Here is a 16,833-nt window from a genome sequence, read left to right as displayed (position 1 = left end):
TTTTAATCCCCTTTCTCCTGCTCTGCCCTGCTGTTTTGTGCGTCCCTGAGTTGTCCCTGGGGCTGACTGCTCCTCTGTCCAGGTTCCTGGCTTTTACCCCCTTTCTCCTCCTCTCCGGTCCTGCTGCTTTGGGCAGGCCTGAGTTTCCTCTCCTCACCTAATCCCTTTGGCTGATTGCTCTTCTCTCTGCTTCCTGGCTTTTAATTTCCTTTCTCCTGCCTCTCCGGCCTGCTGTTTGGGCGTCCCTGAGTTGTCTCTCCTCACCTGTAGCCCTGGGGCTGACTGCTCTTCTGTCCGGGTTCCTGGCTTTTATCCCCTTTCTCCTGCACTTCCGGCCTGCTACTCGGCGGGCCTGAGTTTGTCTCCTCACCTAATCCCTTCGGCTGATTGCTCTTCTCTCTGGCTTCCTGGCTTTTAATCCCCTTTCACCTGCTCTTCCCGCCTGCTACTTTGGGCATCCCTGAGTTGTCTCTCCTCACCTGTAACCCTGGGGCTGATTTATAAAGCCTGGTAATCAGGTATAGTAGATCAAACAAGTAGTACAGAATGTCACTAGAATTCTTGTTTTGATAATCATGTAAATGCATCATCATGGAGGGTGTTCAGTTAAGAAGGGTGAAAGGTGAGAGGAGGAACATTACAGGAGGAAAAAAATAGCACCAGTGTTTATGTAATTTATTTGGGAAGAAGTAGAGAAAACATTTTGGTTACAGATAATAATAGCAGCCACCATTTGATGAGTGTTTACTGTATGTGTTATTGCATTCATCTCTGACAATCCTGTAAAGAAAGTACTATTGCTCTGATTTTATGACTATGATAGTGAAGTTCAGAGTTTAATTAACTTGCCCAAGGTCATTTAGCTAATAAGTAGCAAAGTAGAGATTTTAACCTCTCTCTGACTCCGAAGCACGAACTATAAACCAAAAGAATATTTGAGAGCAATAAAAGGAGGAAAAGCAGCAAGACATCAATAGTAAAGTTAGCCAAAGCCTTGGAGCAATATGATATTACCTAAGGAAAAAGGTATAGAGTAAGAAAAAAAAAAAAAAGAACAAAGTAGAATGTCCCTATCTAGGGTAGGAAATGAGGAAGGAGGACCACCAAACAAGTATAAGAATCAGAAAATTAGAAAGAACACAAGAAAGAGTGACAACCTGTAAGCCAGGGTAAGAAAAGCATTTCATGAAGGAGTAACAAAATAATCAAAGATGTTAAGAAGTCAAAATAGAAGGCAGTTGATTTTTGGTAGTCAAATCAATAGACTGAGAGTGTAAAGGTAAAAAACTAAGTAATGAGAAAAAATCATATAAAATGATTCCTCAGGTTTAGAAGAAAAGCAAAAGAGTTTGCAAATTAGTTAGAAGAAAACTACGAGAATGAAATATATTTTCTTAAGAGATTATCAATTAATAGAGACAAAACACACAAAAACATACACAGACAAATCAGGGTTGCAGAATCCACAAACCCAGCCAATATCAATGGGCTATAATAATAATTTTTTGGTCTTTAGGATCATTACACTATAGGGAGTACAATGACGTTACCACTCCCTTACCTGCACTGTGGTAGTTAAGGTTGTGTCAACTTGGCTGGGCCTGGGTTTGAGTGGCTAGGCAGCTGGATGTAGTTATTCCCCATGATGAGACTGGTAATCAACTCCATGGTAGAATGTGCTGTGAGCAGCTCAGTAGCTGCCTTAGGGATGTGGTCTGCTTCCAGTACATAAGAAGCTTTGAGAAAGGTCTCTAGCTTTTTGGCACATCTGGACCCTGCATAGAGCCTAGTCTTCATTCAGCAGTCTGCATTGTTGCCTGCTGATCTTGGGACTGTTTCTGGACTTGAATTAGTACCTGCCATGTTGCTTAATAATCTTGGGACTGTGATATTTTACTTGTCAACCTTGGGCTTGTCAGCCTCAGCAGCCAGCAGCTGACTGAGTTAGGCCTCCAGCTCCAGTGAGCCAGGCACAAGAGGCAGAACTGAAGCCTGACACTGAGGAGCCTTCACCCAGCCCCTAGAGCTGACACTCTGAACTCAGAATTTTAGTCTCTTAAACTGTAAGAGAATAATTCCCTGTTTGTTAAACATTCCCCCTACAGTATCTTCTCTTACAGCAGCACTAGAAAACCAAAATACCCCACCCACTGAAATAATCTTTCTTTCCCCCAAAAACAGAAAAAAACAAACCTGTTGCTGCCAAGTCAATTCTTACTCATAGTCACCCTATACGACAGAGCAGAACTGCCACATAGGGTTTCCATTTATGAAAACAGACTGCCACATCTTTCTCCCATAGAGTGGCTGGTGGGTTCAAGCCACCAACCTTTAGGTTAGGTGAGCACTTAACCACTGTACCACCTGAATTCTACCCACTAACATAAAAAGTTATAGTTAAAACATGCTTTGGATATAAAGACTCTGGTTTAAAAAACTGATTTTGAATTTAAAAAGCAAGCTATTATTGCTTCTCTAATTATTGCAGAATCCACAAACCCACACACAAACCTAACCTGGTTTGCTGCTTGTTTTCGTACTCTTTAAGGTTGCTGGTGGTGTTGGGAGGATCTTTGCAGGTGTGTATGTATTTAAAGATATTTTTCTTCTTACTACTGGAGTGGAACATGAAGCTGTGGAGGCTGAAAGAAAATAAACATAGTAATTTAATGATTTCCTTCTAATTCAATTTCTGTATTTTAGAAAATTTCTTATGACATTTTCAGTGACCCCAAGGATATACATAAAAACTGCAGAAAATAAAGGCAAGGTTTACAGAATAAATTCAGCCAGAACATCTTTCCTTTTATAAAAAGATAGTTCCCTCATATCCTTGGCCAAATAGTTACTGTTTATATTGTAAACAATAAACATTCTAATGGTATATACCAAAAAACTGCCAACAAGAATAAAGCAAAAGACCTAATTTATCCTGTCCTGTTAGAAGTTCAGATTTTTAAGGGATTACAGAAAGCTGATGACAGTGGTGCAGTTCATAATCTTTAAGATAAAGAATCCCAAATTGTTTTTCTTCTCAAAAGTATCAAGTTGAGAGTTATGAAAGCTTCATTTACAAATATATCAGTCTTCTAAATTATCACATTTAAGAATAGACTAACCAAATTACAAGTAACTAATTAAATCAGATTGACTTCCTATATTTCTCAGCTGAGATTTATCTTCTTCAAAGAGAATTTTAAATAATTTTTTTTTTTTGTCTAAACAAAGTAGAGAGACTGAAGGGGTATGAAAAAGAAAAACTGGGATAATTCTTATATATGGAATCCTCCAGCAAAGAATAGGCAAGCTACTTCAATCATAAGTGGCACTCTATTTTAATATTCCAAAGAATGAGAAATCATAAACTTTAGAAGGACTAGGTTTTAGTTACACTTGACAAGCTGATTTCCTCAAGTGTGTCTTTCTTGGTTTTTCCCTTTAAACAGTAAATTTTTCAAAAATGACATCTTAAATAAAATGGATCAAAGCAGAGATATTCTTGCTGAAGCAGCCATAAAAGACGCAAGCCCTAACTATTTAGTGTACTTCTCTTCCTCACTGAACTTCTGAAGACTCTCACGTACAGTTTGAAGACCAATGAACAAGTTTATCTCTAAAGTTCATCCAATTCTATGGAATGCATTAACTCTATTTACTTTCTCATCCAGTTCCATTAAAAAATAATGATGTGAAATTTTAAGAAAGGTAGAGGGATAAGATAAGGAGCTCTGGTGGTGCAGTGGATAAAGGACTTGACTGCTAACCACAAAGTCAGAAGTTCAAACCCAACAGCTGCTCTGCAGAAGGAAGACTGGGCAATCTACTTCTGTCAAGATTTACAGCCTGGGAAACCCAAAGGCGGTCTCTATAAGCTGGAAATGACTTGATGGCAGTGAGTTTGGTTTTGTTTTTTTTTTTTTAAAAGAGGACTAGGAGTACAATTTGATCCATGATATACAGGAAAGCTAATTAGAACAAGTGGAAAGGGAATCTAATATTCTTGCCCTCATTAATACAGTCTGATGAACTAAAGTCACTAACCACAGAAATTAAGCTGTCATAAAGTAATCGCATCACAGAACAAGCCTTAAAATTACTATTTTTTTGTACAGGTTGTAATTATTTTTTAAAAATATTACATTTAATATTCTCTTTTCAAAATAAACAGAGGTCATGAATGCTGCTATACTTGTAAGACACTCACTATAAATCTTCTAAATAGTATTGATATCTACCCTAAACTCTTATTTAATAGTTAGAATCTTTCTTTAATATCTATTTAAGATTTCTAATCTCATTCCTAAATATTTTAGAACATTCACACTAAGACACCTCTCCATTAATCTTTGCCACTAATGATTGAAAGCTGACCTCTAATATCAGAAATGAAGAGAAAGGAAAGGCCACTACACTGCAAATATTCAGGGGGGCACCATTTGTATAAAATATAATGTGAATATGCTTTATAGATTTACTCAGTACAGTGGCCCAAGCAAGGGAAGAGGAGAATAACCAGGAGGCATCAAAGTGTCTTTCATGCCAAGAACAACATTTCATTTTGTTCTTGGTAGAAAGCTATTTATAGAACCCTACAAAAAGAATGGTATTCAAAGAAAGCTTGCAGCTTTTCTAACATCTTAGAAATCAGATTTTTTTTTCATTTTTTAAAGAATTATTATTATTTTTATTGTGATTTGGGTAAAAGTTTACATAGCAAATAAGTTTTCCATTCAATAATTCATACATAGTTTGTTTAGGAATTAGAGAGATTCTTAATGCTCAGCAGAGCACTCTCTCCTAAAACTAAGTCTTCCCAAACTAGAAATTCCAATGTAGTAAGAGATCTGATAGAACTGAAAAAGACAATCGGCAGATGACTTCCCACCATGAAAAAGGTAGCCCCAGGCATTTCTCAAAAGGATGTTCCTCAGAAACATGTTCCACATGTTTAAATGCATCACCAAAAAAGTGTTTATTTCAAAAAATTAGTTCTGGAAAATCCAGGTCTAGCTTTCTCTGCAGAAGAACTTCAGTTTTTTATATGATAATGTAAATATAACTCTCCAAAGAGAGGTGAGGTATAATATACGGTATCTAAAACTTATTTAGTCATGAAATCTTTTATTCACAAATATCAACTAACTTCTTCAGAATATTTTCTGAAGAACACAATTTGAAAAGATGCTGTACTAGTTTGCTCTCTTCAGTCAAGAGTTCCTTCCAAACCAATATGACTACTTACTAAAGGTAGTGAGGGGATAGCCATGTGTATGTGTAAGTTAATGTGAGCTGATATTTTGTGATTTTTAAAAACTTTATTGGAAAATGATATACATCAGGACTATATAAGTTTCAGTATACAGTTTTTAAAAAGATCATGGCTCTACATTATGTTAGTATCTTCCGTTGCTGGGTCCAAAAATTTTTTTCTTTTTTTGTAAGAAAACATGATTTTTTAGAGGGTTCAAGAGAAACAGGACATTATATATTACACCCCTCTCTCTCCTAAAATTCTATTAATTACCACCACTTTAGTTTAAAATTTTCTAATTCTTGTTACATGCAGATATTATCTACTGTCCGACTATAAATAATAATAAAGGTAACTTTTCCTACAAATTTCAGGGGTCTTCCGTGGAATTTCACTTGATGGAGAAGCAATGGAAGCAAGAAATTCATCCACCTGCTTTAAAGACAGGGCATTGTGAAGAGTTTCTAGTGGGCAAATAGAAGGTACCATGGAATACAATTCAAAGCCTGGAAAAGAAAAGAAAAATGACAAAAGAAGTTGAGTATTTTTTAAAAGTCATTAATTAAAAAAGCAGAAGACCCAGTGCTTAAAATTGGACAGTTTAGGTCTTTTCAGTCTATCACATGCAAACACATGAGGATCTTTGAAGTCATGATACCAGATGCTATGCAATATGGAGTTGGAACAAGATGGGACAAAGATTTCATTTGAAATGTAATCACATAATATAGCACGCACACAATTTCATTCACTACTTTGGTAAAATCTTAGAATAATGCTTGAAGGAAAAACCTGGGGGTGGAAACAGAAAAAATACAATTTTAAAGGTTTTATTCTATTTAATGTTAAGTCTATTCAGTAGGTGACATAAACTGATGTCCTATAATATGTCCCTTATGCCAGAATGTTAAAGGTAACTTCTTGTTGGAAAACAATTATGTAATTAATTGTGACAAGAATTTTAAATAGGTTTCTAGGCATGCCAAGGCCAAAAATACTCATTGGTGTGATCCCAAAACAAAATTTATTCATGGATGCTGGAATTAAAATTCCAAAACATATTTCACCTACCTTTACTGAATTAACACAATTATTTCTATTACTGGAAATCACTGGCTGAGTTAAGTAAAAAGAAATACAAAATACAAATACATTCACATCCAACAATGACACAGAAACACAAAAATTTCATGTACAACCATGCAAATATATATTAATACCATCAGTGAAATAAAAGCAACTAAAAACAGTTTATTTACTTACAGCATATAGAATGTGGGTTATCTGCCTTTTAAAATAAAATTACCGGCCTATTTAACTTTAATTCAAAAGCATAGCTTTTAAAATTGCCTTTATATACTTTAAAAATAACAAGATTTTCTGCATCTACTCTTTAAAAATTTCAAACTAATTGTCTTCCAAAGGAACACAGAATACGTAAAGTTTTATATGAAGTCCAACATGACTAATTAAAAAGTAGAAATTAATTTAACACAAATAGAAAGCAAACTGTTTCAAGAGGCATTTGTTTCAAAGTTGTTCATTTTAATGTTGACTGATGTTATGACTGAATTATACCCCTTCAAAATATATACAGTAAATCCCAACCTCTATGCCTGAGTTTATGACCCTATTTGGAAAAGAACCTATTTGTTATGTTAATGAGGCAGGATTTTTGCAGGGTGTATTCTGAATGGACTCTTTTGAGATATAACAGAGATTTAAAGAGCAAGCAAGTGATCAGAGATGGGGTGAGACAAATGCCAAGACACATGGAGATCTTCAAGGAACCAGGAGGCAGAAGCTGAAGAGACAAGGACCTTCCTCAAGAGCTAACTGGAAAGCCTTTCCCTAGAGCCAGCACCCTGAATTGGAACTTCCTAAACTGTGAGAAAATAAATTTGTTTGTTAAAGCCAACTTGTGATATTTCTACTACAGTAGCACTAGACAACTAAGACAATTGATATTTGAGTTATTTAAGTTTGGGAGGAAACAATGACCTAAGAACTGCCCAGTTTTCAGGTAGAAAAGGGAAACTCTGGTTAGAATGGAATCCAGTCTTCTTACGAAAATAGCCAAAGGATTTAAAATGTGACGTTTGATTTTTAGGTGCAAACAAAGCATAATAGAACATTACAAATGCTTAAAAACAAAAAACAAAAAACACTGTAATTCCAATAACAGTGGCTAGGGCACCTAAGATAAGCACTAAAGAAATAAGGCTTGGCACATTATTACATTTTTTAAAAATACGAGATTCATGCAAATACACGCAAACCCTTTCTTTGCATTACACTAAACTTAACAATGTATTTTTTCTCTTTTCCCAGAGTATTTATAAGCCTTTCGTGACAACTATTTTTCTCATATTTCTGTGTTAGGTTTTATAATAGGCAAATGACAATATAATCAAATTCCTCTGGACTATGTTTTTTCCATTGATGTTTAGTATATTTTGTTTTTAATGCACAATGAAAGGGTTAGCGCAGCAATTTCAAAAGCCACTCTGCTGTCATGTTTAGAAGCTATAAAAACATACCACTGGAGCCTAGAAATTCCACATAGGAAACGGACCAGCACCTATAGAGGTGTAGGTGTTCTGCACAGAGGCCCAGAAAATAAGGTAAAGCACTGTCAGAAGATACTTGTTTCACCATGTTCCTTGAACTAAAGATGAAGGGAGGGTAAATCCATGATATATGTTAAAGATTGAAGTAACAAGAAAGTTAAGGGAAATAAAAAGTGAAAGGAAGAGTCAAATGACAATTCATAGGACAGATAAAGACAACACAGCATTAAAAAAAAATGAAGAGAAATAGTTTGAAATCTGGAAAACTCAAAAGAAATTATTTCCAGAGTTGAAAGGAATGCATTTTACATGCATTAAGTTCCATGAGGTACAGAAAACATAAATTTTTTTTAAAAAGTCTAAATCAAAGTCATACAAAATTATTCTATTTTATAATATAGTATTTCTATTTTTAAAATATAGTTAACAACAGATTTCTCCTGGATAAAACCTGCACTACTGGCTATAAATACATAAGCACTCTGCGTAAAATATACAGTCTTAAGCCTTCAAAACCTCTTCTTATAATTTTGTGACTTTGCTTTTCTCATGACTTCTGTTTTTCTTCTAAGAAGTCTTATACAGGCTGTTTTCGTTAGAAGCTGCAGCTGTATCAAGTAAGAAACTTTTTCTTCAAAAAAGTAGCAATGAAAAAAAAAGCTAAAATGGAAGAAAAGCACAATAACCCTTATTTAAGGCTAAGTTTTCACTTGTTGAGGATGAGATATTCTCCACCATTAAGAAGTATTAACACTGTTGTTTAGACATGTAGTTAAAGGATGGATCCAGAAGGGAGAATGTGACCATAAACTAGTATTTATTTAATCCTTTAGCTTCACAAAAGTTTTTGAAAGACATGACTTAAGTTTTTGAAAGTTATTTGCAGTTATAAAAAAGGAAAAAAGTTCTAAGAATAAACGTACCTCCCATTCCAAATAAAAAACAGAAAGCTTTGTGTTTTCTTTTTAATTCTTTGATCTTGGATTATTTAAGAGGTCAGTAGAAATTCTCTTTCCCCACAAGATCATGTTCTCTATAAACAGCTATGATAGTGCAACAATTCAGTTTATAAATAATGGCTTTGAAACACGTTCCTGTTCAGCCTGAAAAATTTATCTGAATTAGGACTCCTAAATTTTTCTGAAAAAGCACTGGTAACAAAAGGAACTGGTGGCTTGCTAACAGCATACCAGGGCAAAGTCAATGCTGGATGATGTTTTCACTAACTATCAAGTCAGGTTTTGCTTTACACAAAGAACGATGAATTAATGTTCACAGTGAAATCTGCATCCTGTGGTTCCAAGAACTTTTCAGAGACACATCTCATTTGACTGACATAGGTAGCTCTGTATTTTCATTAACAATCTCAGTAAAAACAACCATGTGATCAGAAAAGGCATTAGAAAAAATACAGAAGAATTATTAAGAATTAAGAACAAATTAAAGAATACTAATTGTAGTTTTAAAACCTGTGAGACTGATCACTTGAGAAATCAGAAGACATTTTTGGGAGTTAATTTAGTATTAAAGCTCATCATTGTGCTAATTTAAAAGTGTGATGAGTAATGTTAAATTATTGTGCAAAAGTATAGCTGAAAAAGGGAGCTAGACAGTATCAGTAATTTGAGTGCATAATTTGAATGAATAAGTTGGAATTGTATGCCAACTGAAATTAAGGAAGAATAAATGAATGATACTGTATATCCCACATTTTGAAATTAAAAAAAAATAGAAAAAGGGATGTAGCAGGGGAGTATCTTTTAAAATAAAAGCAAAACGTACCATTGGTTGGGTGTCGAGCAAATGAGATAGAAAACCTTTTAACAGCAGAACCGCGTGTGGCGTCTGAGAAAGAGAAAAACAGGTACCTGAAATTCATAACAGCTATCAAAAGAGGGACATATAAAAAAAAAGAGGGGAAAAACAAATATATGAGGAGGTTAGAATTAGGTGACATGCAGAAGGAATGAGAAAAGGAAATAAGCCAAACAGTGATTAAAAGAAGTAAACTGGCTTGATGATAGAGGCAAAGTGTTTAATATACAAAGGAAAGAAAAGCAGGATGAGCTGGAAATTTTGGTAAATTCATGTTGTATAGACTAAAGTGTATTTGTGGAATATATGAGAAACAGTTTTAAATACAGCTAATCCTGATAGGGCTGATAAACACACCTTAACAAAAGGGACAAGCTTCCATGAGCCTAAAAAGACATTCTGAATATTAAACTTAAGGTATATTACCAAACAGTGAGAGGATCTCCTTCAATTAGAGATCCTAAAATACTCCCATCCTATGCTTATTTTTATAAAAATATTCCTAATATGATATTTTCTTTCACTTTTAAACATTCTGGTCAATTACTTTTATTTAGATCAATGTCAAGAAATAATAAAAATGTTAACAAGAAACTAAAGTTTAAAAAGGTTAAAGAAAGATTTTTCCTTTATAAGATGGCTTATTAACTCTCTAAAAGAAGAATACACATGATGCAGTTCCAAATTTTACATTTTATAAGCACTGTAAGTTTAACTATAATTAAATATTTGATGAAATATGGGTCCAAGCTGTGGATACCAGAGGGCACTAATAGTCATTTAGGCAAAGGGTGCTAGGACTCCACTTAAATCAGTCTGTGGTCTTAGGCTTGACTCTGAGAAATACATATGATCATGAGTGTGTGCATGGGTGTAGGTATGAATATGTGTGTGTGCATGTTTGCACATACCATCTATGCAGCCAGAAGAGGTCAGCTTTTTACGATGAGTACGAGCATAATCCTGTAGGTTAGGTGCGCTTGAAGAACCCCCGAGCACTGAGGTGCTAAACAGGCCCGCACAGTGAGACCCTGATGGGAGTTAGAGAAAATACATACAGCAACGGGTGTTCTTCCATTCACATTGGGAATTCATGCAGCATGCAACTAACATGGCTCTTACCACACATAAGGCAGCCTTTGGCAATACCTTGAACAGGCTTATATGCCTGAAATGTCCTAATGATGTCAACTTTTAAAATAACGTTTCTAATCATTTACTAATCATTATTATAATTTATCTTATGTATAAATGGGAAAATTTAACATTGGAAAAATGTCACTTTTTGAGGAAAACTAGAATGCCCACAAAACAGACATATACATTCTAAAACTATTAAACACTCTACTATAAATACTAATTTACGATAGGATGGGATACTGTCACACAATTTGTAAGCCATATTGGGGGGAAACAAAAAAAGGGAAAAAACTCCAAGCATAAATGAAGCCATATTAAATCAATATTTTTAAACATACATCTGTAAAGAAAGAATATTTTCTGATGTCCTTGAATTAAAAGTTATCAATATTTCACTTAATGAAGTAAAGCAAATCAAGGCTTGCTTATTTGTGAGAATTGTAAAAACAATTCCTTTTAGGTCATCCAGGCTTAAATCACTTTATATTTCTAATAGTTAACAAATGACTTAACATCTTAACTAATGAAACTCCCAATGGGAAGGAGGGAAAGGAAAAGAAAAAGGAAACCCCCAGTGAAGTATTTTATCAGCAAATGAGACACAACTATAATAAATTGATGCTTAATTTGGAGCAAGTCTTTACACCTAAGCAAAATTTTCACAACTGGGTAAAGATGAAATAAAATTCTAAGGAGCTCTTGGTAGTGTAGTGCCTAAAGCATTTGACTGCTAAGCAGAAGGGTGGCGGTTCAAACCCACCAGCCACTTCTTGGAAAGAAGAATGGGCAATCTATTTCCATAGGGATACCGCCTCAGAAACCCAAGGAGGGGTCGCCACGAGTTGAATTCAACTTGACAGCAATGAGTTTTTTTGGATCAAGTATATTATGATACATCTATAAATGAATGGGAAATACATAATTTCTGGAAAAATACTGTGGGAAAATTAAAAACTTGCAACATAATTTATACATAATTAATTAAAGAAAGATCCTCAATTATGTAGGCAGCAATAAGTTCATAAAATTAGTATATAAGTGCTATAAGCTTGCAATGCTCTATTTAAGCTTTGATTAAGTTTACCTCATAGTCTATCAACCACGAGCTTAAAACCAGCTGAGTTTAGAAAGGTCTTTTCCAATGTTAAGTGTTATGTTCTATAACTCAATGAAGAGTTCCACTGCCACTGTTCACTAGTTAGCTTTGGTTTTTCTTAAGAGCTACTCAAAAGGAAAATTAATGCACGCAGATAGGGAATAGAACACTCCATATTTTAAAAATGTTTTTTAATTAGAAAGTAAAGAACTCCTTTTTGCATGCAATTTTTCATCTTTATCAACTTGGAAAACGGTTCCTCGTTAAATGAAAATATGTTGAAATTTTCATTTATAGAAAAAATTAGAAACTAGTATTGACAAATGGCCTATATCTTTGAGTGGTATACACTCAAAGTATTATTTCTTGTTCATTTTACTGAAACTCTATTGTGTTTTTGAATTGCACAATTCAAGATATCTGAATTTTATACATTAAAAAGAAAATTAAAGCATAGCATTTGGTCATGCTTTCATCACTAAAGTGTTTTACATTTGTGTACAGTATAAGTAGGGCATGGAATAAAATTTTCATTAGACAACATACCTACAGGATTCTGCTTCTGTTCTACAAGATTTCTTGGTGTGCGCAGATAATTAGCATTTTCAGATACAACCTGAACAAGGAAAGAAAAATGAGTGAAATAAAACAGTACAATTATGTCAAAAGTCCATACTGCATATGCAGCCTGTTCCAGACAGACAAAGGTTAATAAGCTGTATGATAAATATTAGTAGAAATACATAAAACATGAAAGATCATGCAAGATCCCCTTCTGAAGGGAGTCCATTTCATATGAAGTCCTTGCAATGAAGTGGTGAGAAGCAGGCATTCAGAATAAAATATCATGTATGAAACAAGACAGATGAAAAGAAATAATTAATAGATTGATATAATTTCACGCTCTTAAAAGAAGCCAAATGATCACTCTTAAACAGCTCCTGTATTTGAAGGGGGAAAAAACAACCACAAACAAAAGAAAAGACAGACAGAGACTATTGAGGTCACCATACAATTACTGATCCATGCATGGGCTTTATCAGAGTAACCTTTAAATATTCACAGCCTTAATGGATACCATAATCCCTTTTCCTATCATCAAGTACATTATATTTCCAAAAGGAAATTGTCAAAATTCGTAGAAAAGTCATGTGTAACAACAGACCTTCCATTGTAACAAAAACCACAGCATTTCAAGTTTCCAAATGTCATCACAGAAAGTCCTTCTGAAGTCGTTTTTTTTCATTCAAACTATAGATGGGCACATATACACTTGCCCCTTTTTATTTTAAAGAAAGCATCAAAAATTTTTACACAACTAAAAGGAAGACATACTGTTATGTATTCCTTAAATAAGATACTTCCAGATAAAAGAAAAGCCATGACAAGAATGATCAATATTGGACATAACCTGTTGGTTAATACTGATTGTTAATAATTGAAATTTTTATGTTTTTAAAAATGTTAATATTATCAGCAATTTTCAAATGGAATCTAGTTTTTCAAATATGGAGGACGAAATTATTAAGTTTTCCTGCTATCAAATTAAGTAATTTTGTTTCTTAAAGTTTTGAAGGACAACTAAGCCAAAGACAGAATTTTCTTTCTCATTTAAAAAATTTATCAATCAAGGTAAAGTTCCAGGAGTAGACAAGGTATTATTTTTTAAATTCTCGATTTAAAACTTTCCCAATAAAAATACTATACACACACAATGAAAGTGGTTTCTTTGCTTCAAATATGGTTGGATATCACAAGCATTTTTACATGAACTCCAAAACAGAAGGATTTACTCTGATGTAAAATACAAGGGATTAGATGTCCTCAAAGAGAGCTTTAATTGCTCTGAATGCAGGGAGGAAAAATGTTTAATGAAGTAAAGTTTAAAAACCTGTTGCCATGAGCCAAAAATACTGGATGTGAAAGCCAATGATTTGGGGGAGACAGGGGAAGAAGTGATTTGTTCCCCTGATCTGCGTCTTCGACGCCCAGTACCCACACCACTGGTATAATGCAGCCAGGTACCAGTACCCTCTGGGCTAGACACACTCAGGGGGCTCTCTTCCTGGAAGTGAGAAAGGGGGCATAAAAAAAAAAAAAAAAAAAAAAGCAAAGCATGCAAAGTTAGATACAACAGCGCCAAATGGTCAGAAAGAAAAAAAAATACAGTTTGTTTGCATTTGCTTTATTAATTTTTCTAAAGCTATTAAATAATAATTTGGGAGCCAAATATTTCAGTAGTTGAGAATTTTATAGGAATGGCTTAAAAGTCTAATTATATGTGATAACAGTACAAGAAATACCTTATTATCTTAAATATATAAAATATTTATACTGCTTAATAGGTGTTCTCTCACTTTTGGAACAAAAAATTTTAACATATTTCTTATTTAACAAATTTTCTTAAATATAAAAGTATTCTTAATTTTAAATGTGCAGAAGGTCTTGGGCTATATTTGGATGCACTTTTCAACCCAAACTACTAAAGAATCATGCAAAGAATTTAAGAGATTTCAGACTACAGAGGGATAAAAAATCTAGCAGACATTAAAAAAACAAATTTCAGAGAGCATAAAATGGATTCAAACCGCACTTGCTTATACTTTCAAGTTATCTATTTGTTTACCTGCTTTGGAAATTATTTTTAGAGTTCAGTAGGCAAAACATGCAGCAAACATTCTCATTTTACATGTTTGCATGTTCAGGTTTCAGACAGGGAGGACAGAGTAAAATCTACTTTCACAAAATGAAGAGAATAGTCTTTTTCTCTGTGTGTCTTTTGGAAGTACAAACATCTGATATCCATGGAAATGATGGGTGCTGGAAAAAGTCTTCAAGGTTTTACTTGAGTAATTTTCCTTATGGAAGTAAAACTTTAGCATGGCACAGAAATAATCTCTTGAAAGTAACTATTTAAGTTGTTGTTGTTATGTGCCATCGAGTCGGCCCCAACTCATATCGATCCCTCCTTGGGTTTCCAAGGCAGTATCACTACAGAAGTAAATTACCCAACCTTCCTTCCAAAGATTTATAAATGTGTTCTGCATTTTAAGAGTTAATAAGGGCAGTGATTTTGTTGAAAATTTTGCAAATATAAATGGGTTACAAAATGTAGACTCATTAATACATTTGCTGTATCCACAATATAGTTTTTCTGGAGGGCGGAGGAGAGTGTTTAATAGTGAAATCCTGAACACTGTGATTAGCCACAGACCTTTCATTGTTGTTGTTCAAAAACATATCAAAATCATTGCCCTTGTATAAATGGTAGTTTAGGTTATATTTACATATGTTATTTCTTGGTTTTCTGAAACTAATGATACTTGAACACTACCCAAGATTTCTGATTTTTCAATTAAAGTCTAATAGAACAAATAATTCTACAATTGTTAACCACTCACTCTCTTTTGTATACCTTATAACACCACATTCAAGGGAACCTTCACTAAGATATAATTTACATTATTCTTACTCATCAAATGCTAGTGATGTGACACCTAACTCCTCAGAGTTGACATATTAAATATCAACAAAAAGTATTTTTCTAATGTACAAGTTTAGTTTTTTTTTTTTATCTTATAGTTAATTTCTTGCTTTATACTTTCACTAGAGCATTTAGAAAACTATAAGAATTAACTTCAATCCGTGTGAGGAGAATCATCCTATAGAGAATACAGATGATCCCTAATAAAGTTATTTAAAGTAGATAAATATATAGATGTTTCATAACAAACTACATTCCAACTAATTAACTTTACTACTAAATGTTATTTTAGTAGCTATTTAAATGTTATCTATTAGTGAGAGCGAGGATTAACCTATTTAATTGTAGATCTTAATATAAATTTTTCAGTATCATCAAATTTCATTATTACTACATGAATTTTTACAATCATGCTAACAATGTAGACTTCTGTATCTTATTTTACACTGTTACTAGAAACCAGTGCTACTGAAGCATCTTTAGCAATTCTTTTTTACTATTAACCAGATATTATTCCTGATCCATTAACTCAACCTTAAAAAAATAACTTATTAAATAGCCTAAATAAATGACAAGTAAAATAAGTGTATCAGTTTATCAAATTTAAAGGCTTTATTTTAATAAATGTATTCATTCATATTATGAAAACTATATATAAAGCTCCAAATTCTGAAACTAATCTCTTTATTTTCAATTGCCTCTATATTTTTTGAAATTTGAAAAATAGTCAAAGATGACGAAAATTCTGTTAAGTTTCCAAACTTATATTTAAAGCTGTATTTTCTTTTCTGTTTTATTAAAATATAGTTAGTTTATTTTATGAAAAACATGTTATAATATATATACTTACTTCATTTGTAGCCATCTTCTTAGATCTTGGAAGTGGAGATTTCCTATGTATATGAATTGGCTCTGATACCATAGGTTTGAACAATACCACAGCTCGATCAACCTCATCTCTTTTAGAAGTATGTGGTTCATCATCATTATCAATTTTAAGAGAACACCTTTTACCTTCATTCTGTGGCAAAAATACAACAGTTCTTTTAAATTAAGATACAAAACAATCTCCTCTGATGAACAAATTCAACCACAAATTATTATGGCCACTTGAAGTATATATAAAAGTTTATTTATTCAAGTGAACTAATTTTAATAGAACTCTTACAATAGCCTAGTATTATGTTGGATACTCTTAAGAGAAATGACACTGTCTGTAGTTTCAGGAAATATATACACTCTATGGACAAATTAAACAGTAAAATAACAATAAAGTGTTTAAATAAATTCCACCAATTGCCAAAATAAATAACAACAAAAAATACCAGTAAGAAATGGAACAACGAGAATAGAAGTGAGAATGCTCATGCACTGTGAAGAATGTAACCAATGTCATTGATCAACTTGTATAGAAATTGGTGAATAGAACCTAAACTGCTGTGTAAACCTTCACTGAAAACACAGTATTTAAAAAAAA

General features: G+C 33.4%; 1 protein-coding gene across 1 annotated transcript in view; it reads right to left on the bottom strand.

The window, feature by feature from the left end:
- The window catches only part of PPIP5K2 (diphosphoinositol pentakisphosphate kinase 2), an 89,101-nt gene that overhangs the window by 8,244 nt on the left and 64,024 nt on the right, over window positions 1-16,833 (bottom strand). Inside the window, exons 23-30 of the mRNA XM_007942492.1 lie at window positions 16,207-16,377; window positions 13,764-13,937; window positions 12,419-12,488; window positions 10,548-10,667; window positions 9,604-9,666; window positions 7,792-7,851; window positions 5,617-5,757; window positions 2,517-2,642 (exon numbers count right to left, since the gene is read on the bottom strand). Coding sequence (XP_007940683.1) covers window positions 2,517-2,642; window positions 5,617-5,757; window positions 7,792-7,851; window positions 9,604-9,666; window positions 10,548-10,667; window positions 12,419-12,488; window positions 13,764-13,937; window positions 16,207-16,377 — 925 coding nt within the window. The remainder of the gene's footprint in view (window positions 1-2,516; window positions 2,643-5,616; window positions 5,758-7,791; window positions 7,852-9,603; window positions 9,667-10,547; window positions 10,668-12,418; window positions 12,489-13,763; window positions 13,938-16,206; window positions 16,378-16,833) is intronic.

This window comes from Orycteropus afer, unplaced genomic scaffold (genome assembly GCF_000298275.1).
Source record: "Orycteropus afer afer isolate SDZICR_OR568_19922 unplaced genomic scaffold, OryAfe1.0 scaffold00091, whole genome shotgun sequence".
NCBI lineage: Eukaryota > Metazoa > Chordata > Mammalia > Tubulidentata > Orycteropodidae > Orycteropus > Orycteropus afer.
This window is presented reverse-complemented; position numbering and strand designations above follow the sequence as displayed.